The sequence below is a fragment of the Podarcis cretensis genome, assembly GCF_951804945.1.
Source record: "Podarcis cretensis genome assembly, chromosome: 1".
Lineage (NCBI taxonomy): Eukaryota > Metazoa > Chordata > Lepidosauria > Squamata > Lacertidae > Podarcis > Podarcis cretensis.
Window position 1 is genome coordinate 72,142,734 of NC_137170.1, and position 26,545 is coordinate 72,169,278.

The 26,545-nt window shown below is 43.3% G+C and overlaps 1 protein-coding gene across 6 annotated transcripts in view; it reads left to right on the forward strand.

Annotated features, from left to right (window-relative positions):
- Nucleotides 1-26,545, forward strand: part of LMO1 (LIM domain only 1) — a 101,469-nt gene that overhangs the window by 52,750 nt on the left and 22,174 nt on the right. For all 6 annotated transcript variants that reach the window (XM_079971508.1, XM_079971511.1, XM_079971507.1 and 3 more), the window contains exon 2: nt 17,683-17,896. In XM_079971508.1, coding sequence (XP_079827634.1) covers nt 17,683-17,896 — 214 coding nt within the window. The remainder of the gene's footprint in view (nt 1-17,682; nt 17,897-26,545) is intronic.

Consider the following 26,545-nt stretch of genomic DNA (forward strand, 5'->3'; position numbering starts at 1 on the left):
GGAGAAAAAATGTCTTCCTTGCAATGATAGACCTTTTTAACTTCAGAACAACTTTACGTTTGTTAAAAAATTAAGAGAGACAAGATACCTGGAAAGCATGGGTGGGTTTACAAACAATAACTGAAGAGTCAGCTGAAGAATATCCAAAGACGTCATAAAGTTCTAATACCCAAAGCTATAACTTCATGGAGATTTGGGGTGGGGGTGGGGATACAGTTAAGCAATATTCTTGTATATGATACAGTGATTGCAATGGATTAAAATAATCAAAGTTTATAACTTCTTAAACAGTTATACGAAGATGACAGTCATGAAATAACATTTAAGTTCCAAATCAATGTCAGGCATGATGAACAAAATTTCTTCCTCTTTTGGAAGGATGCATACTAAAGGTAAAGGACCCCTGACAGTTAAGTCCAGTCACGAATGACTCTGGGGTTGCGACGCTCATCTCACTTTACTGGCTGAGAGAGCCGATGTTTGTCCACAGACAGTTTTTCCGGGTCATGTGGCCAGCATGACTAAGCCACTTCCGGCGAAACCAGAGCAGCGCATGGAAACACCATTTACCTTCCTGCCAGAGTGGTACATATTTATCTACTTGCACTTTGACGTGCTTTCGAACTGCTAGGTTGGCAGGAACTGGGACTGAACAACGGGAGCTCACCCCGTCGCGGGGATTCGAACCACCAACCTTCCGATCGGCAAGCCCTAGGCTCAGTGGTTTAGACCAATGCCTATTTCAGCAGTCACCTTATTCATTCGACTTCATGGGAATGACTGCCTATAATACACTGTCAGCTCTGGTGAAGAGTCCTAACCCTGGAAGCAAGCTTAGTTAAGGTTGGACCACAGCTGGCTATCTTTTAATGGACTGGAACCAGACTTAGTCAAGCTTTTAGTAATGAATCTACTTTAATCTCAACAAAGGCCGCCTCTGCACCATGCATTTAAAGCACTGGGATACCACTTTAACAGTCATGACTTCCCCCAAAGAATCCTGGGAACTGTAGTATCCAAGGATACTGAGAGTTGTTAGGAGGCCTCTGTTCCTGTCACAGAACTACAATTCCCAGAGTTCTTTGGTAAGAAGGATTGATTGTTAAACCACTCTAGGAATTGTAACTCTGTGACAGGAATAGAAGTCACCTAACAACTCTCAGCTCCCTTAACAAACTACAGTTTCCAGGATTCATTGGGAGAAGCCATAACTGCTAATGGAATAATAGTGCTTTAAATGTGTAGTGCAGCTGTGGCCTAAGTCTGGTTGCAGCCCAGTGTTAGGTCTTCAGTGTATTCCATTCTACCCATTGCATTATTTGCAATAACAAACACACACACACACAAACAACTCTGCATACCAAAGACTATGTGACCTTAATTTTCTTTACACGTGGGAGCTATAATGATAATTTGCTTCTAATTCTGTTTCACCCCGATCCATGAGTGATCAGAGTAATGCCTTCCAGGATCTTCTAATAAGAACACACTCCGTTTTCTTGTTTGGGAAACAGATTCTGTAGGAACAAGACAGTGCTGATGCCTTACATTATTGTCACATGAACCTGTCTTTATGTGGAACCAGAGCCCACCCACCTGTGGTCCAGTTTGCCATGATGGCGGCTGTCCAAGGTATCCAGCAAGGGATTTTTGTTCTAGCACTGCTACCTTGAAATCCTTTTAACTGGCAATGGCAAAGGGTTGAGCCTGGGTCATTCTGTATGCATAGCATTTGCTGCATTGCTGAGCTATGGCCTGTCTCATAAGGAAATGTTCACAAGTAATATTCTTCCATGAGTTTCTTTGAAATTTAGAGTGAATATGGTGCATACTTTTACGGAAATCCTTGCAGGACACTGGCATTAAAAATTGAATCAGATTTGGATTTTGCTCCTAGATGATTTGTATACCAATAAATGTGCTTTTGCATATATATATATATATATATATATATATATATATATATATATTCTGAGAGTATGTCAACAATAAGACAATTTTACTTATAGACTGGACTATAGTGTATTATTATTATTATTATTATTATTATTATTATTATTATTATTTAATTACTGCCAGAAGATGAGCAGTTGCTTCTGTTTGTGCAGTGTGGCGAGTCTGCCATTTTACAACCATTGGAGACAACTTTGAAATGCTGCTTCTTTATTGTGTTGACCAAAGTTAATGAGATTACTTTGCCATTCATTTAATTTTGCCAGACTCCTAGATGCCAGTCTTTTACTGGAATGAGGTGGCTCAACTATAAATGCTGGAATTAAACCTTTTTAAAGCTTGTGCTCTCAAATGCCATGCTGCATCTTCCCAGTCTCTGACCTCAAACCATAAATTGCTTTAAAGGTGCAGCCGTTACAGAGCCTGACTCCGTTCTTATACATGTTTCCTTGATTCACCCAGTACTTTTTAATTCACAGGAGCATAACTTGAGAAGAATGGGACTGAAGAGTGCTTCACATTCCAAAATGTCAATAATAATGAATGAGCAGTCAGGTTTTCTCAAGTGAAAGGTAGGGAGATTTCCTGGGAAACTAGGATTTCTCCCTGATAACTCCTCAAGTGTGCCGTAAAAAGATCTAAATTAACTAATAAACATTCACACTTTATAATGTGGGTGCCCTTTGCGGGATCACGCATGGTGCTACAGTTCCCATGGAAGTTTCTAGTAGAGAGGGGGCTGGCTTGCCTCTCAGTGTTATTATTTGGAGGTTCATGCCCAGCCGCAGTAATCGAGTTTCTTGCTGGGAGGCGGGACCAGCCCCATTTATAAATAGGGGGTGGAGCTGATGATAACCAGGCAGCCGGCTCTGGAGATTCACCCTCCCTACCCACCCTTTGTTTAATGTTTTCTTGCTTGCAGGTTAACTTTTTATTCATGTTTCGCGGGTGCTGCTATGATCTTTGATTGGTTGCTGTTAAAGGATCAGGAAGAAATTGTCCTGCAATGGCAGGTTTTGTCTTCCCCACAGCACTTCATCACAACTTTGGCAGTTGGGTGGCCTTGGGTGGAATCCTTTAGTCTTTTCTTCCCTATAATGGGTGTGTGTGTGAAGTGGTGGCGATTCCAGGGTCCCCTCTTAAAGGGGTTATATAATGGGTGTCACTGGCCATACACTGAAAGGTTGTCAGTGAACTACCCTGCATGCGGCGATATGGACTGGGCTGCCTGCTATACTTACATCTCACAGAGCACCCCCATATCCCATTTACCCTGATGTGCCCCAGTTTCCCCGGCTGGGGGGCTGGGAGGGATGCACGCCCAAGGCCTAAGCCAAGGTCTTCCTACATTTGGAAGTTTAATAAAGTTGTGGCCTAATTTTAATTCCATAACATCGTCAGAGTCTTTATTCCTTTCTTATGACCCCTGGGGGCTGGGGCTGTTACACCTGGTCATGCAATAAACCACTCACCACAGAAATTTGGGCATAGACCAACTAGATCTGCATAGGGCACTCTGCATGCACAGTTGTATGTCTCCCTCTTCTCCGTATGATGTTACACTTGCTCCTGGTTCGAAAGCTCCAGCTAATGCAAAATGCTGTGCCCAGGATATCTTAAGGACCACCTCATCTCTTGTATCCCTGACCAGTCGCTGAGATCTTGGGGCAAGTCTCTGTTGGTGCTCTCCCATGTCTCAAGAGGCACGGCTTATAACTGCGCGTACCTGTGGAACTCTCTCCCACCTGAGATTTGACAGGCACTCCCCTTTGATGAACTTCAGGTTCATGACAAAGTCACATTCTAGTGGGCATTTTAGGGTAGCGTCCTGGTTACTGTTTCATTTTATGGTGATTTTTTTTTATCGCTTTACTTGCCTTATGGTTTGTTTTTAGGCACACCACTTAAAAATGCCAACGATTCAGTGGTATGTAAATGCCTTTAAATAAATAAATACTTCAATAAAGAAACAAAACTCCTTACATATTGCCTAGCAAGCTTTCCCCCCCCCCCAAAGGGCTGATGAACTTCTGGGAAGCAGTTTCCAATGTGTATATGAGCAATCGGAATGGGGGGGGGGGTAGGACAGCAGGAGAGCTAAGTACATATTGAAAGCACTTTTGCCACACATTACTAAAAAGTCTTTTTGATTGCCGGCCATAACTTCGGTTCTTAAGAAGTGCGAAGTTATTCTCTCTGAATAAGTAGAATGCCAGTGAGACGGTGGGTGTAATTGTGTTTCAAGACTGGGTTTTTATTTGTTTATTTTTTTAACTCCAGTACTTAGTGCGATCTTGGATGCTTCACAAAGAGTAGAAAACTGTGGTGTCTAAGCTGAGGGAATGCCTATGATATATTAATACTGCAGGGGGAGAGAGAGATGGTTAGCGCTTAGTGGAAGCACTTATTTCTGAGACATGCTCACTCACTGCCACTTCCGGGTCTCTTTGGATGAGTCTTCATAAAAATCTCCTCAGCACATGCACAGGCCGTATCTGTGTGTGAACTGCTTAGGCTGACTAGTGTAGCTGCTACAGAATCAGACAGCAAACCAGGGGGAGCGTTCCAGAAGAGCAGAGAAGCATACCCAGAAAACCAGGGGGGCAGGGACTCCTGAGGTCCTTGCTTTGAAGACCAGAGAAACATGCCCGCAAGGCATTTTGGGCTCCCAATGAGAAGCTAAAATCTGAAAGCCATATTCACACATGGCCTTTGGTGGGGATGGTGGTTGCATTCCTCACATTGCACGTTGACATCTGCACATTGAAAGCCATGCTGTTTTGATTATGTAGCAATTAAGTTAAACCTTTAGTTTCCCAGTGATTAGCAATTAAAGGAGTAGGGAAGAATGTTTTCCCTGATATAAGGAAGGAAATGTTCGAGTGCGTCTCTGTACCTCAGTGCTAGAATTGCTGCACAGCTATAAGGTTTGGTAGCAAAGCTTGACGGTGGATGGTTTTGTTCCGTTCCAGCCTATTCGCCGTTTCAGAAATATTTCCTCCCCACAAAGCCCAAATTTCATTCCAAAGCATGAATTCCAAAGCTTAGCATGGATTTTCCTTTCCTTTGCTAAATACAGTTTGCTCCTCAACGTTCCCACTTGCAACCTACAAAGGTCCACAGTGGAAATCCAGACATGACACTTGAACCCTGGCCTGTGGTTAATCAAGGGAGTTTGTTTATAATGGGATTCAACCATTTCAAATCGGTAATAGTTGGGGGGAAATGGAAGTTATGTAACTCCCCTTTCCTCCCATTTCAGTGCTGTTGCTTATTGTCTTCTATGCAATCATTTAAGTCTGTTTTTTTAGTCTTCGTTTTCTTCACAAGATCTTCTAAAGAATTACCTCGCAAACCCACGCTTTTGTGCAATGAACTGTGTGATGAGATATGGGTGGTAAAGCACGCGAAAAGTGCTCTAGAAACGACAAGCAATAATTATTGTCTCTATCTTTGAAGCAACAATGAATGAAGCATTTGCTCCCTGATTTTAGGTGCGGGTGTAGTAGGGAGGGAATCTTGAGATACATTTGAGTAGAAAAAAGAAAAAAAAAGAGTGGCTATTAGGATTCACATACAAGTCTTGGGGGTGGAAACCGCTCCAACTTGAGTTGCAGCCGGAAAGAGTTAAAGCCATCTGCCCGAAAGCATTGTGTAAAACACACACAATGTTGGGGAAATAAGCCAATTATGTGTGCTTCACAGGAGGTGGGGGACTGACCTTTGTGTATAATTAGTTCTTTTATTTAAAGCAAAGATTTTGAATAGAATAACTAATTAGCTGTCATAACTGGCAAATTGAAGATTTTGGCCGGATCCCCTTATGGGATGTGGGAGGCCGTCTTTTCCCACACAGAATATTCGCACGCTTCTTTAATTAGGCCTGCTTTTAGTTCTGCGCGGTGGTAATGAGGAAGCCAGTTTGCCGCACTCGACGGAGCCCCTTCTAACAAGGCATAAAATACAGGTGGAACTAAACTGCCTTCAGCTACTGTTGCTTTAATGTGAAGCATTTCCGTTCCCCAACCCCCCTTTTTTATTAAAAAAAAATCCACGTTGATTGTGAGGTGATTGAGAGCGACTGAGATTCTGGCGATCTCGACAGCGGGCTCAACTCTGGACTCGTTCCTATAAAACACAAGAAGGCAGGGAAGCCTCGAGGCGTCTTTCATTAGCCAGCAGTCCCACATTACTCTTTCACAGACCAATTAACCTTTAGAGTTGCATTAAAGAAATGAGATGGTGAATTTCCATGCTTTTCAGATAGCAGCAGCAAACCTCTTCCAGAGCAGACGACACTGGGGTGTTTGCGCTTGACGTCTAGGGAATCTGTGTGGCTGTGCAGTGCAGGCAAGCAACCCTTCCTGTGTCTGCTCTAAGTCTCAGGCATGTTTTTGGCCTCGTGCGATGGAAGGGACATGCAAATGGTTTTACCTTTTCAAGGCCACCTCAAAAAGCCAATTTAAAACAAAGTTGGGTGCTAGTGGCGTGACTCAAACAGAACGCTCTTGCCATGGAAGGCCTAGGCTGATTAAAGCCAGTTTGTCATTCTTTGAACGGCGGTAAAGTCTAGCTTACCTAGTACAATAACAGCCTGTTTAGACACCCTCGTAAATTTCAGTATGACCAGAGGTGGTGTCCATAATTTTTTTAATGTACGCTGAAGCCGTGAGCGCTCCAAACAGGTTTTGTTTTTTTGTTTTTACCAGCAGCAAGTCTATTAAATTGAAAGGACAGGGGGGGGGGGAAGGGGACTGGTCACCAAAAATAGAAAAAGTTCATCCACTGATCTTAAGAAAAAGGTGCCCCAGCCTGCTGGCATTTGTGTTTGTGTGTGTATGAAACAGGAACCTGGAAACCAGCCTTCTTCCTCAATCAACATTTTCTGTGTAATACGTCTAGATCACATATTTAAACAAGCAAGTATCAGTTTGTTACTGCAAATACGTGGTTTCATTTCTACTATTACCTTATTCTCTCCGTGTGGAATTGTACCTCTGGCAGGCTGTTTATTTCTTTTTGATAAAATACCACATAACACATAACAGCATGCAATAAACTTTTCCCTCACCTTCCTTTCCGGACTTATGGCTTTGGATGACTGCTGAAGGTGGAAGGAATCGAAATCTTCCGATTCCAACCAAAGACGAGGCTTTTGAATGTGTATGTTATGGAGGACAATTATGTGCAGGGCAGATCTCAAGCTAGTTTAGCAGTCTTCCCTTGCCCTGGGGAATCTTGGCAGTGCAGTGCTTTCATTCCTAGAGAAAGGGATGCGGGGAGACCAAGTCTGTGCCAAAACGCCATCTTCTGATCTGAAAACCCTTCACTCCTGAAGACTGGGGATTCTTTACCATTACCCACTGGTCAATGACATGCAGCCTACGTTTTATCCATTTATTTTTGAATCACCTGCTATGATGCATCTTGAAGTAATGTACAATGTAACACAAAACACTGAATATATTAAAAAATTACATATATAAAAGCATGACTGGAGGTCAAAAAGTATTTCCCCTAGCTGCCTGAGATCAAATAGTAGGCTTCTGCTGTTTTATGTTTGTGGCATTAAAGTCAGAAAGGAGTTGCTTTCAGGTGCTTTCCAGAATAGTAGTTTTATTTGCCCTTTGTACAGAAACAGAACAACAACAACAAACCATCAGCAATTCAAACCCTGCAGGATTCACTTCTGAGAAGGCCAGTGTGGAACTGGAAATTCCAATCTTGGGTAGCCTTGATGCAAATTGAAACCAGTTGCTTTTCATTCTAGATTAGTTAACCCAGATCAGTTTCCCTCTGGGGCTGTCCAGTGCCAAGAGCTGGCCCCTAACAGATTACTGTAAGGAAATGTGTCTCTTCACAGAAAAAAAAGGTTGCCCAACCCTATTCAACCATGGCACAAATTAATTCCTGAGCACTCTATTTGCATATGGCTAGGGGTCTCTTACAGAATTGTCTGTACAAGTCTCAGAATAATAATTATCAGAATGATAATTAAATTGCTCTAAAATAAATACGATATAGGTGGGCCCTCACTGTATCTAACTTGCAAGGACTGTGGTGATCACCAAGCTACTGGAAATGGAGAGATGACTGCAGCCTTTATATTTCCATGCTGAAGATTTCTGTTTCTTGCCAGGGGCTGCTTTAAATGCTAACAACATTCTGAACTTGAAAGTACTTCCATGTTGGAATGAGCATCCACCTTATATCTATTGATACACCGCCCACGCATAAGGCAGTGCAAAACAGTATATACAAATAAAACATAAGATACCATAAAACAATATAAAATAATCATAAGGATGATTAGCTCATCCTGATTTTTTTTTAACAACCGAATAGGCCTATAGCATTTCTTTTAAGTATTCAGGAGATAGAATCATAGAATTGTAGAGTTGGAATAGATCCAAAGGATCATTCTAGTCCAATCCTCTACAGTGTAGGAATCACAGCTAAATAATCCATGACAGATGACCATCCAACCTCTGTTTAAAAACCTCCAATGAAGGAGACGCTACCTTCTGAGTCAGTCTGTTCTACTGTCAAACAGTCATTGCCATCAGAAAGTTAGAACCTTACACTTGTCCCTATTGAATTTCATTTTGTCAGCTTAGGCCCAGTTCTCCAATCTGCTAAGAACAACTTGAATTCTTCTGACATATTAGCTTCCCCTCCCAGTTTGGTGTTATTTGCAAATTTGATGAGCATCCCCTCTGCTCCTTCATTCAAGACATTAATAAATATGTTGAACCGCAGGCCCATCACAGGACCCTACAGCACTCCACTTGTCACTGTTTCCAGGATAATGAGTGAGCATTCATTGGCTTCAGTCAGTGTGCTGATCCCGGGGGGAAGGTTACCATAGGCGTAGTCAAAGTCCGGTCCTGGGTCACTAGCCTGGAATCAGTCCACAAGGAGCAGTGCGAGGTCCGAAGCAGGAAGCCAGGCGGGGACAGGAGCACTGGAGAGTCAGGTCTGGGTCCGGGCAGGAACAGGTACTCAACAACGACATTGCTCCCACAACCTGGGACCGGGCCGACTGGCCTTTATCTGTTCTGAGGCCAGGGGCGGTCCCGGCCCCTAGCAGACCCGCCTCTCTTGGCCTTAAGGCGAGCACTCCTCCTGGGAGAAACCAGTTCCCTTCGCCTCTCTGCCCTGAGCCTCTGCAGTTCAGGAGAGGCTAAAGGGTTACTGGGCCCAGGGGGAGACTCACCTGCAGGCACTGAGTCCTCAACTACCTCTGGAGCCAGAGTGGGATCACCTGGTGCCTGCTCCTGAGGATCCGGCACAGGTGCAGGCGCTTCAGAATCAAGGCCCTGCCCCAGTTCAGCCGGCCCTGGCTGGGATTCCTCTGGTTCATCCTCTGAATCGGAATCCCAGGCCATCACAGTCAGTCAACCAGCTACAAATCCACCCAGCAGTAACATTGTCTAGCCCACATTTTACCAGATTTGTTCCACAAGAATATCATGGGGGACTTTGTCAAAATCCTTACTGAAATCAAGATACGTTACATCCCACAGCATTCCCCTGATCCATCAAACTTGTAACTCTATCAAAAAATAAGAAATAAGATGAGTCTGGCATCATTTGTTTTTGAGAAACCAATCCTGGCTTTTAATAATCATAGCATCCTTTTCTAAGTACTCACAGACTGTTTAATTATCTGTCTAGGATCTTTCCTGGTATAGATGTCAAACTGACTGGCCCATAGTCATGTGGTCCTCATTCCCTACCTTTTCGAAGATCCCCTCTGTCTGAGCATTAGCGAGGATGACTGCTAAATCTCTGCTAGAAGAGTATTCCACCGTATGGGAACAGTGACACTGAGTGTCCAACTTCTAGCGGAAGCAGGGCAATTTTTTGAGCCATGTGTAGGGACATGCATTTTACTGTGTACAACATATACATGGTGAGAAGCTCCCATTAGCTGCAGCTTCTCACCTGTGGATACACAGCAACATGCACACGTGACTCATTATTGCACATGTGATGGTGTATATGCAGATTGCGGACAGTCGTTTCCCTGTGGAAATTCTGTGGCATTGGAGCAGCCCTCAAAACGAATAAGCACAGTGGTTTTACCTGCTCTGAGCCATGTCTCCAGAGACGTAGGAGTGGAAAGTTACAATGCCACAGAGACAATGTTCGCTTGTTATTTGCCACAGAAATCCACAGTGATGAATGCCGGCAGTTTTGAAATTTGTTTCTCAGTGCCCTTCCCACATCAACCAGTTGCCAGCTAATTACAGCCCCAACTTTTCTACATCTCTATTTGTTCCATCTCCAGGTTGGTTCGGGTGTCGGGGACAAAAGCATTCCAGACCAAAATGTAATTTCAAAAAACTGAACCCGACTGGCACGGGTTGACCTTGCTCGTTATTATCTGAGTGGGAATAGCGGCTTTGAACATCATATGATCTCTGAAACGGTTGCTTTTTTTCATTAGAAAACCCCCTGCTGAAAACTGACCAAATGTGTCTGTGTGTGTGTTTTATCTTGCAAAGATAACTGCAAAAAAAAAAAGAGAGAGAGAGAGAGATCTTTTTCACGAATAACTAGAAGGGAGAAGAAGAAAAATCAGAAAGTGTCCCTCTTTTACCTGTCTCATAAGCCTTTCTGAAGACCATTGTGTCTCTAAAATAGTAAAGAATCCGAATTGTTTTTGTCTGCTAGGCATGTTGGAGGCAAGAAACCTGCCTATGACCAATTTCCACATTCTTAAAAGTATTTCCTTCTCTTGTTCTAATTCAGCTTTTTATCATTTGTTCTAAAAGGAGACTTTTATGGATTGGAGGGGGGAGAAAGTGAAGGTACATGCCAGTCACAATTTTATAGGAAAAAGTCATGGTTAAGGTGTGACATCTCCCAAGGGTAAAACTACGGCTATTTTATGTCCACTCACATTTACGCATGTTGGAAATTCTCCGCTGTCTGACGTTAAGGCACTTGTGTGTGTAGGAAGGGAAACTAAACAACTGTAGTCACAGCCTTAACCTAGTTTAATGCCATCCATAACTTGTGTTTCTGGACTCACAGGGCCATGGGCTGAATGCAGCCTTCTAACTTTCTCTAGCTGATCTCCTCCGCAGCCCCTCCACACCCTCCTTGAGGTTTTTTACCTGGCTTGAATTTGTCCATGAATTCTGTTCAAGCCATTTGCTTCTCTGGGTAGAGAAGAGAGAGAGTGTGTGTAGTGATGGAGCTTTGCTAAGCTCCTCTTCTCCCATACCTTTATTTAATTAGCCAATTAATGGTCATTTAAACTGGGGGGGGTATTGTTTTTGTTTGTTACTATATTGTGCATTTCTGTGTTTTTATATTGTACACCACCCTGTGATCCTCGGATGAAGGGCAGTATATTATTATTATTATTATTATTATTATTATTATTATTATTATTCAAGAAGCTACAGGCTACAAAAGGATTGTGGCTAACATTATCTGGTGGCACCATACTGAAGGTGGAGGGAATGGTAATGCATTCACAGCCTCAATGCCACCCACCTGCCCCCATCGAAAAATGAAAGGCTACTATGGATTCTTCCATTTTTATTTTCAAAGACAGGAATGAAGCTCGATGAGACTTTTCTTATGCCTGAGTGCTGGTGAAGTCGTGCTGATGCCTTCTCTGTGGGCCTCCTTCTGACAGGACTCAAGGCAGCTTACAGATAAAAACAAGAATTGCTAAAAACACACAATTAAAACACAATGAAACAATAAAATGAAAACTATATACATATATATATATATATATAAATACAATAAAAACAGTATGGCCTCAGCCCTTTCATTAAAAGCAGTCAATTTCCAAAAGTGTGTTGGGACAAGAGGTTCTTCACTTGCTGGTGAAGGACAACAAGGAGGGAGCAAGTCTAGCTTATCCAGGGAGGGAGTTCCAGAGTCTGGTAACAGCACTGAGAAGGCCCTCAATAATACTATACCCAGACTAGGAAAGATCCCCTCCTGCCCTTTGACATAACATTTCAACCTATATGAACTTCAGTAGCAGCTCAACACAACACTGGTGGCAACTTGTATTGGGTGCATGACTGTCATCCCGGCAACTATTTTCTCTTTTCCTTTCCAAACCTAGCTAATGAAACTAATATTTCCACTAAAGCTTCTGTTTTGAAAATGGATCTCGCTCCCCTGCATGCAGTTTGTGGACATTTTGAAATGAGATTTTATTCCAGATTTGGAAGAAATTGCCAGAATGCTGATTCACTTGACAGGAGTCGAGAAGCCCTCCCAAAACGTGTCTCAAACTGCATGAGGAGGGGGTGGGATGATTTGTATAATGAAGCATTTCAGGATGTTGAAATTAGACAGCCTGTTATCACTCAAAGCGTTGGCTCAAGCACTTACTGCATTTCCCCCACCCCAAACAGAAAAGGTGTCAAAAATTTAGATGGGGGGGGGGGGACAAATCTATTTTGGCAAAAGTAACAAAGGTGAACAAAATTTGGAAGTGAAACCCAAGATCTTCTGTAGGTGAGCCACTTCTCTGGTAACAGAAAATAGTTTTAATACCTTTGAGTAGGGTGCCCAAAAGGGGACAGGGCTAGTGTACCTTTAAAAAGTTGTGTTTGTTTGAAGAGAGATTTTTCAGTAGGTATATCTTGCATTACAAAGCTACAGCTGCTGAAATCCTCTCTTCCAAACAACTGCCCTGCTGCAGGTGGGCTCCCAAGGAAGTGGGCTGTGATTGTGGTACCTCTTCGCATAGTAGCAGATATAGGTGCTGTAGTCGTGTTCAGGTGAGGCAGAGGTCAAGCCAAAAACCTGGACACTGGCTGGAGGGAAGACATGGCTTCAAAAGTACCTTCTACTGCCTTCTGAAGGCTGGTGGATCAGTCCTGCTGGTGACCCTCTGCCCTTGAAATGTTGCTGCCTTGCTCTGCAGCCATGCGAATGGCAGGGGCTGCCCCAGAAATCTTTGGAAGCATCCAACAAAGCCATGTCTTCTGTTCAGGGAGAGGGAGGCATCATCAAGACCAGTGTGTGTGTTTGAGAAATGTAACAGTTGTGAGGGTGCTGCCCTGACCTTTCAAAACAGGTGGGATAAAAATCTAGCCCATAAATAAAAGTCACCACATGCTCCGGAGTCGTCATACTGAGTGCTTTCTGACTCCTACCCCACAGATTTTGGTGCCACTGGGAGGCAATTGCTCACTGCAAGATGCTGCCAAGACAAAATATGAACTGAATTACACCTCCCCAACAGCAACCCTGTTTTTGTTTGTTTCGTTGTGTAATGGATGGCTGCACTCTTAGCTTTGGAGAAATGCTAAGTATCTCACTCTACTCCTAACAAAAATCCCAATCCCTATATGGGTCTGTTCTTACTGGGTTTTATTTATTGAACTGGATTTCAATGTCATAAAGTCTGATACAAAGTGGCCCGTGTTAGACATACCTTGGGTTCAACTGTGAGAAGTAAGAAAGCATTATTTCCTTTACATGGACACTTCTTGGGTCAATAGTTTTGGAGTGTCTTGTTTCAGCCTCGGCATCCCTCAGCTGTCCATGTAGCGGTTCTGGTGGTAACTGATGCAACCAATAAGAGGCAGACAATTTTCTTTGTCCGGTCTCAAGTCCTGTCTCAGCATTTTCCACTTCACTATTGGTCTCATATGGAGGGAGTCTTAGAATTGGAAGACACCCAGTAGGCCGTCTAATTGAAGACCATACTCTGTGGGAAATGGGCTGTTGGTTTTATTAGCCAAACTAAAATTATTGAATATCACGGTAAATGCAGCAATGCAGCTGCAAATGGACTCCTGAGTCCTTTCCAAAGCAGATTTAATTGAAAATAACTCCTATTGATTTCAGTGGAACTTTTAAGCTAATTTACTTGGGATCATGCCTAAATATACATGGACAAAGTCATCCATAAGCAGACAATGGCTGTACAGTTAGAGGGTAGACTGATGAACTCAGTAAAGAGAAAGTTGGATTCAGCTCCCTGTACAGCCTTGGAGCTGACCGGGTGGTCATGAGGCAATATGTTTCAGTCCAACATGTACATTCATTCCTAAGTCTGTTCTGTCCCATTTGCACATTAATACGTACATGTGTAAGCTTTTGAAAAAGAACAGTGCATCAAAGTATGTATTTGTGAAGTACTGCCACAAAATACACATTTCTAAACTTATTATTTACTCAAAACTATGTGTATTCAAACATATTTTATCTGAAAATGTGGACTTCTTATAATTATTATTATTATTATTAAAGCTTTTCATTTACCAAAGAGAAATACCATTGATAAAACACAACAGCACTCAGTAAAAATAAATAATTGTCAGTAAAATACGATCAAGCAAGAGCATTACTGGTCAGGCCATAGCTGGGTAAATGCATTTTTTTTAGCCCAAGAACTACATCCACGGGAGAGTGAAATCTGAAGGATAGCTACACTCTGACCCACACCTTACTTTGGAAGCTGTGGATCAGGTCAGTTCATCGGAAGAATTTGCAAAGGACAAATTCTCCAAACCTCTCTAGATCTTGTGTGCAACTCTGACCTCCTTAGCGGAAGAGTAGGATACACACAGTTGACAAATAAATAATAACAGGGAGCTACCCAGGGGAGATCTTGTGTAATGCCTATGCATACATCCATATATTTCGAGTCACAGACATATTTTGAGTGGCACTATTGATTGTGTGCTGTCTTTTGAGAACATGGTTGTATTTTTCCTTAGTAATATGAGTTTGGTAGGCTTTTTTTTAAAAAAAAAAAGTCAAAAGTTGCTGGCATTAACACTGAAAGTGGATTTTTGTGACTCCAGCAGGCTCAGTGAAGAGGGCTCTTTTTAAGTCTCAAGGGTTTTTGAACATTACTTGACCTGTCTCCATAGTACTGAGGCCATTTTTGATAACGAATGGATCAATACCTCCCTGTTTGTCTTGAAGTGTCTTAAGTGCTGTTGTTGTCCGCTTGCAGTTCTGACAAAGCAATTATTACTGTAAGAGTGGTGGTTTTTATGTGTTGAGCATTTGCTACCCTCAGGTCACCCTTGCTTTTAAGGAAAGCATAAAATGTCACTTGCCATAGCGGGATTAACTAGAACCACTATGGTTAAGGGTCTGTTAATAATTCCATAATATATCCTGCTTTGGTCTGAAAACTACTTCAACTTGGCAAGAGAGTTTTTCCTTTGACTATTCTACTAGCAACCATTTCCTTCTCTCCTCATCTCAGGCCAAATAAGTGCGTTGGGGTTGAGTTTGTTTTTAGTGCAAGGAAACAAGCATTTTTAACAGGGATACTGATGGTTCCTAAATATTCAGGAGTAGGAGCAAAGACATTTGTTACCAGGGGCAAGGGAAGAAATTATTATTTTCTAAGAAACAAAACACAAACCCTGGAAATCCTCACACACAGTTGGCTAACTTATTTACTCTGCTATAATTGAGGTATAGTTATATATGGATCCACTGCAACCAGAATTTGACAGTGCTGTTTGCTTTCTTCTTTGTACCTCGTGTCTATGTAATGGGACCTTTTGGGATCACCCCAAGAATAAAAGAATAGTATTCAGAATGGGTATCATTATTATTATTACTATTATTTATTAAATTTGTACACAGTGGTACCTCGGGTTACACGCACTTCAGGTTACAGACGCTTCAGGTTACAGACTCCGTTAACCCAGAAATAGTACCTCGGGTTAAGAACTTTGCTTCAGGATGAGAACAAAAATCATGCTCCGGCGGCGCGGCGGCAGCAGGAGGCCCCATTAGCTAAAGTGGTGCTTCAGGTTAAATACAGTTCCAGGTTAAGAACAGGCCTCCAGAACGAATTAAGTACTTAACCCGAGGTACCACTGTACTGCCTTTAGTCCGGAGATCACCGGGTGGTTCACAGCATAAAAATGCAAAATGAGAACACAAAATGCATAAAACAAACAAACAGACAAACCAACCAACCAACCAAAGAGAAACACATTTAAAATGCCAAAGAATATTTAATTAGCCAAAAGCTTGGTTATAGAGAAACAATTTTGCCTGACACCTAAAGATGCCTAATGAAGACACCAGGCAGGCCTCCCTGGGGGGAGCATTCCATAGACGGGGAGCCACTGCAGAAAAGGCCCGTTCTTGTAGAATGCCCATGTGATACCTTTTCTCATGATATGCTGAGAGGCATACTACTTGATCACTACATTTGGAAGCAGCTTCAGGTATTGACCTTGATGGTTGAAGCTCCAGGGAAGCATCTAGGATTAGCATGCCAGTCAATTGACCAAATATTGTCAGCTGGCCAACTGTTACTTGACTGTGGCCAAACATTGTCAGATGCTTTAAGAATTCGCCTCCGGCCTCCTTAGCATAACTGCCTTTCCGTAGCAGCCCTGGGTGAAGCTGCCCAGCTGCCCACTCCCCAATACTTGTGTTGACTCCAGCTACCTGGACAGGCTGTGCAGCCCCAGCCACCCCAGCCTCGTCCAGGTAGGGTACAACAACACCAACATCATCCAGAAAGTGGCTCAGTGGCCCTGCCTCAGCTTATGGGCCACTATGGCTGCCTTTCAGCTTCTCACTGCAGCTTTTCCTTCTCTGCCCAATGAAGGGGGCCAGGCTGGTGTTCTCCTCGCAATGATGTTTATCTTGAGAGGCAAAAGGTGCAACATCCCAGCAGCTCTTGGTTCCCTGATCAATGGGAGAGGCTACTTACCTCTTTTCCTTGTTCTATTTTATTTTGACGGTTTTTCAAAAAGTTGCAACAAGTTGATCATACCTGTAATGGTTCTAGGGGTTGCTCGTGCGTAAATCGGCGCCACGCTTGGCTGAGTTACCTGGGTGAACCCTTTCTGTCCGGACAGCCACTCACCCGTGGCTGTCTCAATCGCTGGCAGAATCCGTCAGTGGACGTTTCTTGAACTTCTTCCAGCAAAGAAGCTCTTTGACGCCTAGTCTCCGCCTACTCTCACTGCGCGGAAGTCTTCTGCGCAGGGAGGGTGTGGGCAGCGGAGGACCCATGCTCTCCCCGCTGGTCTCCGGCGAGGAGTCATGGAGCCACCTCTCCGATTCCCCCATCTGCCCCCCTTCTCCACTAGTGTTACGCTGATTTCCTTCCCCAGAAGATGGGCTGCTTCTCTCCCTCCTGGTACGCTCTCCGGAATCCCTCTGGAGCCCTCCCTCTCCCTCTGGCTCCGATGGCAGTTCCCTGACAATACCAATCAACAAAAATTAAAGTCTGTCGTGTCTGCATAAAGCCTGTCTTCTGAAATGTTTCCCCCCCTCAATGAAGCTTTTTGATCAGACTCACTGGAGTAGTTCTGGAAGTCAGGCAGAAGAATCAGTAGAGGTAGCAGAGAGGTTAACCTCAACTAGGTGGGCAACCTGTGGACATCTGGGTGTCCTTGGACTCCAGGTCCCATCATGACTGTTGGACATGCTGGCTGAGATTGATGGGAGTTGGAGTTCAACAACATTTGGAAAGCCGCAAGTTGCCCACCCTTGATGTAAGCAAATTCCATGGTGTCAAGCCAATTTGATTATGGGGGCAAATTATGGCCATATCCCTGTAACTAATTGTGCTGCTCAGAGCAAAAAAATGGGACTCAGATTGTCTGTTCACTTAGTGGACAACCGGCTAGAAAACACCAAGAATCTGCCAACATTCTGTACTGGGGATTTCCGCAGAGAGCTAGCCGGAAGCTGCTCAGTAACGTTACCTGTAACGTCCTCATGGGTGTGCTTTGTTGTTCATAGGTGTGCCAATGTTATCTGTCCAGCCGAAAGGGAAGCAAAAGGGCTGCGCTGGCTGCAACCGGAAGATTAAGGACCGATACCTTTTGAAGGCCTTGGATAAGTACTGGCATGAAGATTGTCTAAAGTGCGCCTGCTGCGACTGTCGCCTGGGAGAGGTTGGATCAACACTTTACACAAAGGCAAATCTCATTCTCTGCCGCAGAGATTACCTGAGGTAAGTTAGGTTTTATGCCACACCTGCTTATAAGCATCTCACTCGATAAACTGCTTTCTTTTTCTTCCTGCCAGGGGCATTTAAGACGTACCTCTATTGTTTACTTTATTTCCTTTTGGAAAATCTGTGGCGTACCTGTACAAAGAAGACCAACCCCCACAACACAAACCTATATCAACTTCTCGGGAAGAATAACTTTGGTGGGGTGCTTTTTGTTGGAACCATAGTACAGGAGGAAAGGGTTATACCTGCCCCCCCCCCAAAAGCCACAAACTGCTATTTAAATAACAAAAGAGACATGAAATGCATTCACACCCTAAGTTTCTTAGTTAATTTTCTATTCTGATGCACCTTCAAAGGAAATTATGCTTAGATTTTCAGCAGTAAAGTAAAATAGATAGCCTGTTGGACCTTATTTGTCTCTCATTTCTTTTGGCCAAAGTTGCTAGGGATTGGGGAAATGAATTGGGATTGCAAACGTTCCCTCCTTTGCCCTTCTTTTGCCCCAAATTGCATAAGTACTGAGCAGCCAAAGGGGAATCCCTCAGTTATTTGAATGCAGAATCCCCCATGATCCTGAGAAACCTTCAAAAGATGGTTTTTCTCGCCCGGGGTAAGGAGGAGAATTCCCACACTCAAAAAACAATATGATCTCCCCCTTCACTGCTTGCTTTTTCCTGCAGTGAGGGGAATAAAAGTAAAAGAAGTACATAAGTTTTACTCATAATTTAGTAACAATTGAGATACCATCAGTTTCCTGTGAAATTCAGCAACAAAAATACTATGGGGTTGATACTCAGATAATACAGATAGATACACACACACACACACACACACACTCAAACGGGTATGGGGTGCCTGTGGTCCTTCAGATGTTGGATTTTGTGCACCAGGAACTTCAAACTTCATGGCCTGTGATCTGAAATAATGGGAGCTGTGGTCCAGCAATATACGGGGCACCATGGTCTTCCCAATCCCTGTGCTGTAGGCGGGGCTTTTTTTTCAACCAGAACTTGTCATAACTCAACTCCAGCACCTCTCAGGTGAGCACCATTGCCATTCTAAGAGAATGAGGGAGATGTTCATGGTGAGTTCCAGCTCCTCTTTTTCTAGAAAAATAGCACAGGCTGTACAAAACATTCATAGTATCATGAAATAAAGGAAAGGTATGCATGCCTTACTATGGTTTTACCTTGCTTCCAGATACGGGCTGAATAATAACGTAGCTCTTGTAAACAGTCCTACCTGACACCGCTTTCCAAATTCCAAAACTGCCATTTTCCACCTCAGCAGCCATCGTGTGAACCAAGCCTATACAAAGTGTGTGGATAAACTTTTGCTGAAGATGTTTTATATGCATTGAATCATTCTTAGCCCCGTTGTGTGGATTAGGTGGGCTTGAATGGCTCCTTCAGCTTTCTCGCGAGGCTCAATAAATTTGTTAAATATGATGCTGTATCCATGTAGGATAACAGAGGTGGGTTTTTTTAAAAAAAGCATATGTCAGAAAAGCTTTCAAATACCATTTGAAAAGGATCCCCGACACTCTTAGTGCACTGCAACAGGGCATTGGTCCCTGGCACAGAGGCCTGCCGTGCTGTAGCTGAAGAGGCATCATCCTGTGTAGGGCAAGTGGAACGGGACTGTCCCGCTCAGGCCCTCTTGCCATTTCAAATCCATTAGCATACGTACACACGCCATTCCCTTTACTCCTACAAAATGCCAGCATCGCTTTGTACCAGAGCTCTGGGATTTGGGACCTCTCTGTCCTTTCAGGTGGCACGCAAGGGACTGCAGGCGGAATCGGCTATTAGCTGTCGTGCCAGCATAGGTGAAAGTGAGGGAAGGTGGCCTGGTTCCAGCTCCAGTTCAAAGGCATAAATGGGTAGCACTCAAGACTGGGGGATTCTGCAAATGACTTGCTTATTGAGCATCCGTCCTGATTTGCTTGCACAAAGCTTACGCAGAGGTTAGACCACGTCCAGTCTTTACCGAGCAGCCGTTCTTCTTTGTTTGCACAGTGATTATACACCTTTCTGTTGATCGTTAGTTCTGCTCACACTTTTCAGCACATTTCCTGTCACTTTCCTAACCATAAAAAAATTGTTTGTTTGTTTCTTAAATAGATTTGTTGCTCCGTGGCGACAGAGTCCTTTAACCCACTTTAATTGGGCAAACTTACCTTTCCGGTATGCACTGGAATCCCTCCTGCAAAATACTGACACTCTGGAGGTGTGACTCCCTGTTAGCTTGAATCTTTTGCATCATCACCTTGGCCCTCAGTATCAAGACTAGGGCTGAAAATCTTGACTCTTTCCAGAGAGAAATCATCACCACAGATTTGGAGGGGAAATGCAGCCTTGGCACACTAAAATGTCCACTAATCCTCATTTTAAATCAGCCCTCAGAAAGGTCTCGAAATCTTACCTTTGGGTATAATTAGAATCATAGCACTGTATGGAATTAAAATCTTGTTTGTTTGCTTGCTTTATTAGATTTCTTACCTGGCCTGTACCATAAGGTTCCAGAACGGATTACAGCAATAAAATATACATTTATAAAATAAATAAAACAGAGCCGTAAAAATGTAAAAACAGTTCAATACATGAAAGAGTTTAAAACAATGTCACATCTAATAACAATGCAAACATTTGAAAGCAATTCCATATATATAAAAACAGTTTAAAAATACTTCCAGTACAGATGCAATCTGGGAAAAGGACTCATCCATCAAAGACTTGTTGAACACTCCTCCCTGTGGAAGTCTTCTCAATAGACAAATGTAAACTGTTTCTGGTCTACAAATCATTCCCTTGGTGCCTATACTACACTGGCTCTCATCTTCTGGCATCTTTGTCTGTTTTTTGTTTGTTTGTTTTAATGTAACATTAGCATCCTACCTTTCCTCCAAGAAGCTTAAGAAGACATATATGCTTCTTCTTCTCCTTCCCATTTCCTCCCTTGCAACAACCCTGTAGGCTGAGGAATGGGGGCTTTCCTAAGGTCACCCAGTGAGCTTCATGGTTGGATAGGGGGGGCCTGAACACTGGTTTCCCAGGTCCCAGCCCATCACTCCTAACCACTACACCACACTGGCTTGCAATGAAGAAGGCACTGGCGTTTCAGGGAAGTAGAGGGCATCAACCGTGAGAGGGACTTGTGCCTCCACTTTCCCTGCTTCTTGTGTGAGACAAGATCTGCAAGTCTCCTTTTTCCATTGAGATGTGTGATCTCAACATGCATACTCCCCCTCCTTCCATTTTGAGTGTCATTTGCATTGCTCTTCTTAGCTATCAAATGGAATTATGGTTAGTTGATTACTAGCTATGGCCCCACAACCCAGAAAAAACTTGTCACAGTTGAGACTCATGGAAATAAATAGGATTTTAGTTCATCACAGCCAAGTCCCATTTCAGTAGTCACAACTAGCTTTTCCTGGATTCTGCCCAATGCCTTTTTGAATGTTATGAATAACTCCTCGCTCTTTCTTGTAGGAGCTATTGTAAATGAACCTCACAGACCTGCTATCTGAACATAGATTTATGCAAACGTCCATTTTATTTGTTCAAATAAATACTTTGGAGAGGCTTCTTGTACTGAAGCATGTAAACAATCACCGTGAACCATGTCATGGCTGCGGGTCAGGTTGTATGATACGATTTCAGGGAGCTGATGTTCCTTTCCTGCCAGCCTTAGCCCACTTCAGTTCCATTCACCATTATTATTATTATTATTATTTGTATTTTGGCTTATTGCAATTAAAGGGAAGGCAGGAATAGGAAGGGAAAGCAGAGGGATACACATCTCTGTATTCTGACAATGCCTCTAAATGGCTGAGTGGCACATTATTGGAATGTCATATGCCTTGTAAAGCTTGTTCCATTCAGGACAGAAATAGAGGCTCCCACAGAAAATTAGTAGTTGCATTCTCAAGGTTAACATTTAAATTTACATTAGCAGGAAAATATGCCGGTTGAGATGCAGTTTCAGAGCCTTTCCATAAAGATGCCATTATATCCAGAAACAAGGAGGCAAGTAAAACAGCTAGAAAGCACGAGGCACCGTTTCGTGAACAGTTTGTGATATAGGGAGATCTAATGGTTGTGGCTTCTGGTGCCGTGCTGCTAATATTCTGCAAACAAAGACAGTGTCTGGTAGGGCAGCTAGGGAATAGGCAAATCTGTCAGTTTTGGTTTCCCATTTTCCCAGTCTTAAATTCAGTTCTCCACATTTCCACATTAGATTGTTAATTTTTTTTAATTAAATAAAACATAGTGGAAATTCATCAGCATTTTAAGTTCTTTTAACATCTATATATTCAAATAAATTAGTATTTATTCATTTAACAATATATATTTATTCCTATAACAATATGTATACAAAAATACATAAAACACCACTAACTCAGTACAAAACAATTATTAAATGACTGACTAATCAAGAGGGTTTTAAATGACTGTGAGGGCCTGGTGGCCTAAAAAGGTCTTCAAGAGACGCCCAAGTGTCAAAAGGTAAGGATTGTCTGTCAAATCTGTGACAGAAGAGTGTTCCATGGCATTGGACTAGTAGCACTCAGTGCCCAAGAACAAGTTGAAGCCAGTCAGGGGTCTGTAACATCAGAGGCGGATCCGAGGGAGCACAGATTTGGGGGCCTATTCAGCTGCATTGGGTGAGAAGCCTCGGAGGTGCTGCCAGTGGAGGGTGCTATATTTTGGCGTCACACAGGACACCACTGAAATTTGAGACCTCAAGGGTGGAATCTACACACATATAAAAAAACCGCTGTGAAAATGCTTTTTTTCAAAAACGTATTGAATTGAGCTCACCTTCGCCATCTAGTATCACATTTGTATATTGCACTTTACAGCACATTTAAAACATTTTATTTGCAGCTTCAGTAGCAGACCTTGGACTCAGCTATACAGCTGTATAGCTGAGTCCAAGGTCTGCTACTGGTAACATGGTGGACAACTAACAGCATTCCTCTGGATGATCTCAGGGCTTGGCCACACTTTCCCTGTGCCTAGAAAGCATGGGTCGGAGCGGTTTGCCTTTGCCCCAACACTTTCCCCTGAAAAACCCGCTCTTCGGTGCTAAACCAGAACAAATAGCCGATTGCCATTTGTTCTGATTCACTGCTAAACTATGGGTTTTCCTGGGGAAAGACAGTGGGGCAAATGGAGGCATGGATGAACCCTCAGTGACTGAGCTAGGATATAAGGGCTCAGGTGGTACCCAAGGTAACCTGAGGAAGGCAGTCCTTAAGGTAGATACTAAAGAAATGATGGGTTGACTTTCTTTCTCTTTGTGATGAGGAGAGCCATCCTGGCCATTAGCTGCATGTCCTGAGAAGATAAGTTTTATTGCTCAAGAACCATAACTGTAGCTCAACAGCAATACTCTGTGTTTCCTACCCTCAGCCAGTTGCATAGTGCAGCGGTCTGTATTTTAGTCTGTCCTCAGCAACCGTTCTGTGGACATCCTGTTTCAGTTTCCAAAGTGCTTCATAAGCACTGTGGGTTAAAGGTGTTTACAGTAGCTGCAGTGTCTCCTTTGATTACGGTCTGTGCAGAGTAAGACCTTGATTCTTGGAAGCGTGCCGTTTCTACCTGGAGAAGAGCTGCTCTTGGGAATACCTAGTTTTCATCAGGCTACCATTCTGAGGCAAGGGCAGTGGAACCAAATTAAATGGTCAGACCACAGATCTGCACATAGACCCTGAATGTCGCATGTACGCATGTCAAACTTGTCAGACTCAAGTAACTCTGTCAAAGTGATGAATACAAGTGACTGTAGCTTCTGTGTTCAGGAACGGACTTTGGTAAAACCAAGAATCGTTTTAAGGCAAATGGTGCTTCTTCCACAAATAGATGTCGTGTTTTGTGGCCACTGGCAACAAATACCACTGGACAGAAATAGTGAACTTTTAAATAGAAAGCACCAGTCTTTAGAATTTTGATGGAAACATCATTAATATAACTTCCCAAAAAAAGATGGCAATCAATCTGTTCATATTTTTTAAGGTGTACATCTATGTAAGAGGGTAGAAACAAGAACCGTACATGAAGTGGGGAGGGGGCGTCCATTAGGGCAAAATAGGTACTGCCCCACTAACCTCTGTGCGTCTCCAGCTAGCCCCCCCCCCCACCTGCCTGCCTTCTTACTTACAACCAGTTTAGGGGTAGCACTTGCTGCCAGCTTCATCCTCAGTCTCAGTGTTGCACTGAGCTCATCAGGGAGGAAGATGGGAACAAAGCTCAAAGTAGTTGACTCTGCTTGCCATTGGCTCTAGCTCCCCCTACTGCTGGCCTCCTGCATTATGCCCTAGCAGTCCCAATGGATGTCACTGACACACAGCCACTAACGACACATGTGTAGGTGGGGGAAAAGTCCACAACCTTTTTTTTTTTTTTTGCACAATATCTTCCATGGTTTGGTGTAGCAAGCGGCAGGAACTAAATGACCCCATCCAGCTTTCTTGGTAGAATTTCAGAGGAAGCAAAAGCAATATGGTATAGTGGTTAGAGTGGGAGACCAGGGCTGAAATCCCTGCTTGGCCCTACTTGCTTCAGCCTAACGCACACCACAGAGTTGTTGTGGGGATTAAATGGGGGGGGGGGGACAACCATGTATGCCAACTTGAGCTCCTTGGAGAAAAGGTGTGATATAAATGCAATTAATAAATCATAAGACGAGGTTCATTGTACTGACCATTTTCCCTCCCGCCCCCAATATCTGGAGGTATCATTGATTAGGTCCCAAGAAATTTGAGTTCCCATAATGAGGCACCCTCAAAACAAGCTATTGGGGAAGTCTCACTCTTCTTACTTCTCAAAGTGGTATCCTTGCCCAGTCCCAAGGTGTGGAGTTTGCACCTGGCTGGCTGGATTCCAGCACCAAAAAAAGAGATAGACACTGTCTTCTCCACAGAATTCCCTGCAGTTGTATGAGTTCTCCAGATAAGCAGCTACACACATGCACACACCACAAATGTGGGCAGGAATTTTGCATCGCCTTTGTTATTTATCTCAAGCGAGTCTACAACTCACTTGGGTGCTAAGCATGCTTCCCTAAATGCTAGGGAAGCTATAGCACTTTTCATTCCCTTTTTTGTGATACTATCCTACAAGACTTACTACGAAATATGGGTTTGCCACATCAGAATGGCAATGCCGGGATAAGGAGTAAGGTGAAGACACTGCTATAATAATGTGATCTCTAAAAAAGGATTTCCCTATTCCTTTCATTTAACCTACATTTGGCTCGAAAGATCTGAGCAGAAATTTACAGCTGCCCATTTCTACCATGCTCAGATGTAGCAGTCATCCCATTAGAGCATACTGGCTTTGGTGTAATGGGTCGCATAAAAGTTCTATTGCACTGTCTGCAACTTTGAAGCAAAGACCTTCCCCAAAGTATGATATCTTAACTGAGGCCGTCTAGTCGAAGTTCCACACTCTAAAGGCAAAAATAGATTGCACTTGGTTTGTTAGTTGACTTTTTTATTATTTCCTAAAGCCTTGTGATTAAGTGAAAAGCTTGCGTGGACTAAATCTTGCAGCCGTTTGATGTTCCAACCTGCCTCTGGCACTTTCAGACTTGCTGTTTTGCTACTGATAATTTTTAAACTCTCCAAAGAGACCTCTGCTCTGTTCATGTGTGTTTGCATAGCCTCTGTGAAACTCAAGTTGTGTGTTAATGCTCGTTGCAGCAGTTACACCCCAGGTGTCTCCCCTGCGTAATACTAATACTGTGGCCGGCAAGCCAAAACCCTGTGGTTGATATGAAGCACTCAAATTTGTACAAATTTACTGGATTTCTTTTGTAAAATGGTTACACGGTTTCCTCAAAAGAAATGGAGTCGGGCTCTAGCAAATTCTGGAGGACATGGAGAATAAAGTGCCCGATAGTAAAATTCTTCCTTCTTCAGAGATGAGAAGCTTTATATTGAGATCACCACTGGTTTGAATCTACTGCTTTGAAATGTAACGGCTTCTGTCTGAAATTAGTAATTGATTTCTTAAAGTCTGCCATAAAGAGAGGAGGACTGAGAGCTGAAAGGGCACAGTGGCTAGGCTGAATCTTACATAACGAGAGCCCTGCTATATCAGACCAAAGGCCCATCTAGTTCAGCATCCTGTTCCCCCACTGATCAGCCAGCTGCCAATGGAAAGCCAGCAAGATGAACCTGCCTGCAGCCCTGCTAGTTCGTCAGCTGCCGCTCTGCTAGTTCGTCAGCCAATGCAATTCTGGGCTGCATCAATAGGAGTATAGCATCTAGATCAAGGGAAGTAATAGTGCCACTGTATTCTGCTCTGGTCAGACCTCACCTGGAGTACTGTGTCCAGTTCTGGGCACCACAGTTCAAGAAGGACACTGACAAACTGGAACGTGTCCAGAGGAGGGCAACCAAAATGGTCAAAGGCCTGGAAACGATGCCTTATGAGGAACAGCTAAGGGAGCTGGGCATGTTTAGCCTGGAGAAGAGGAGGTTAAGGGGTGATATGATAGCCATGTTCAAATATATAAAAGGATGTCACATAGAGGAGGGAGAAAGGTTGTTTTCTGCTGCTCCAGAGAAGCGGACATGGAGCAATGGCTCCAAACTACAAGAAAGAAGATTCCACCTAAACATTAGGAAGAACTTCC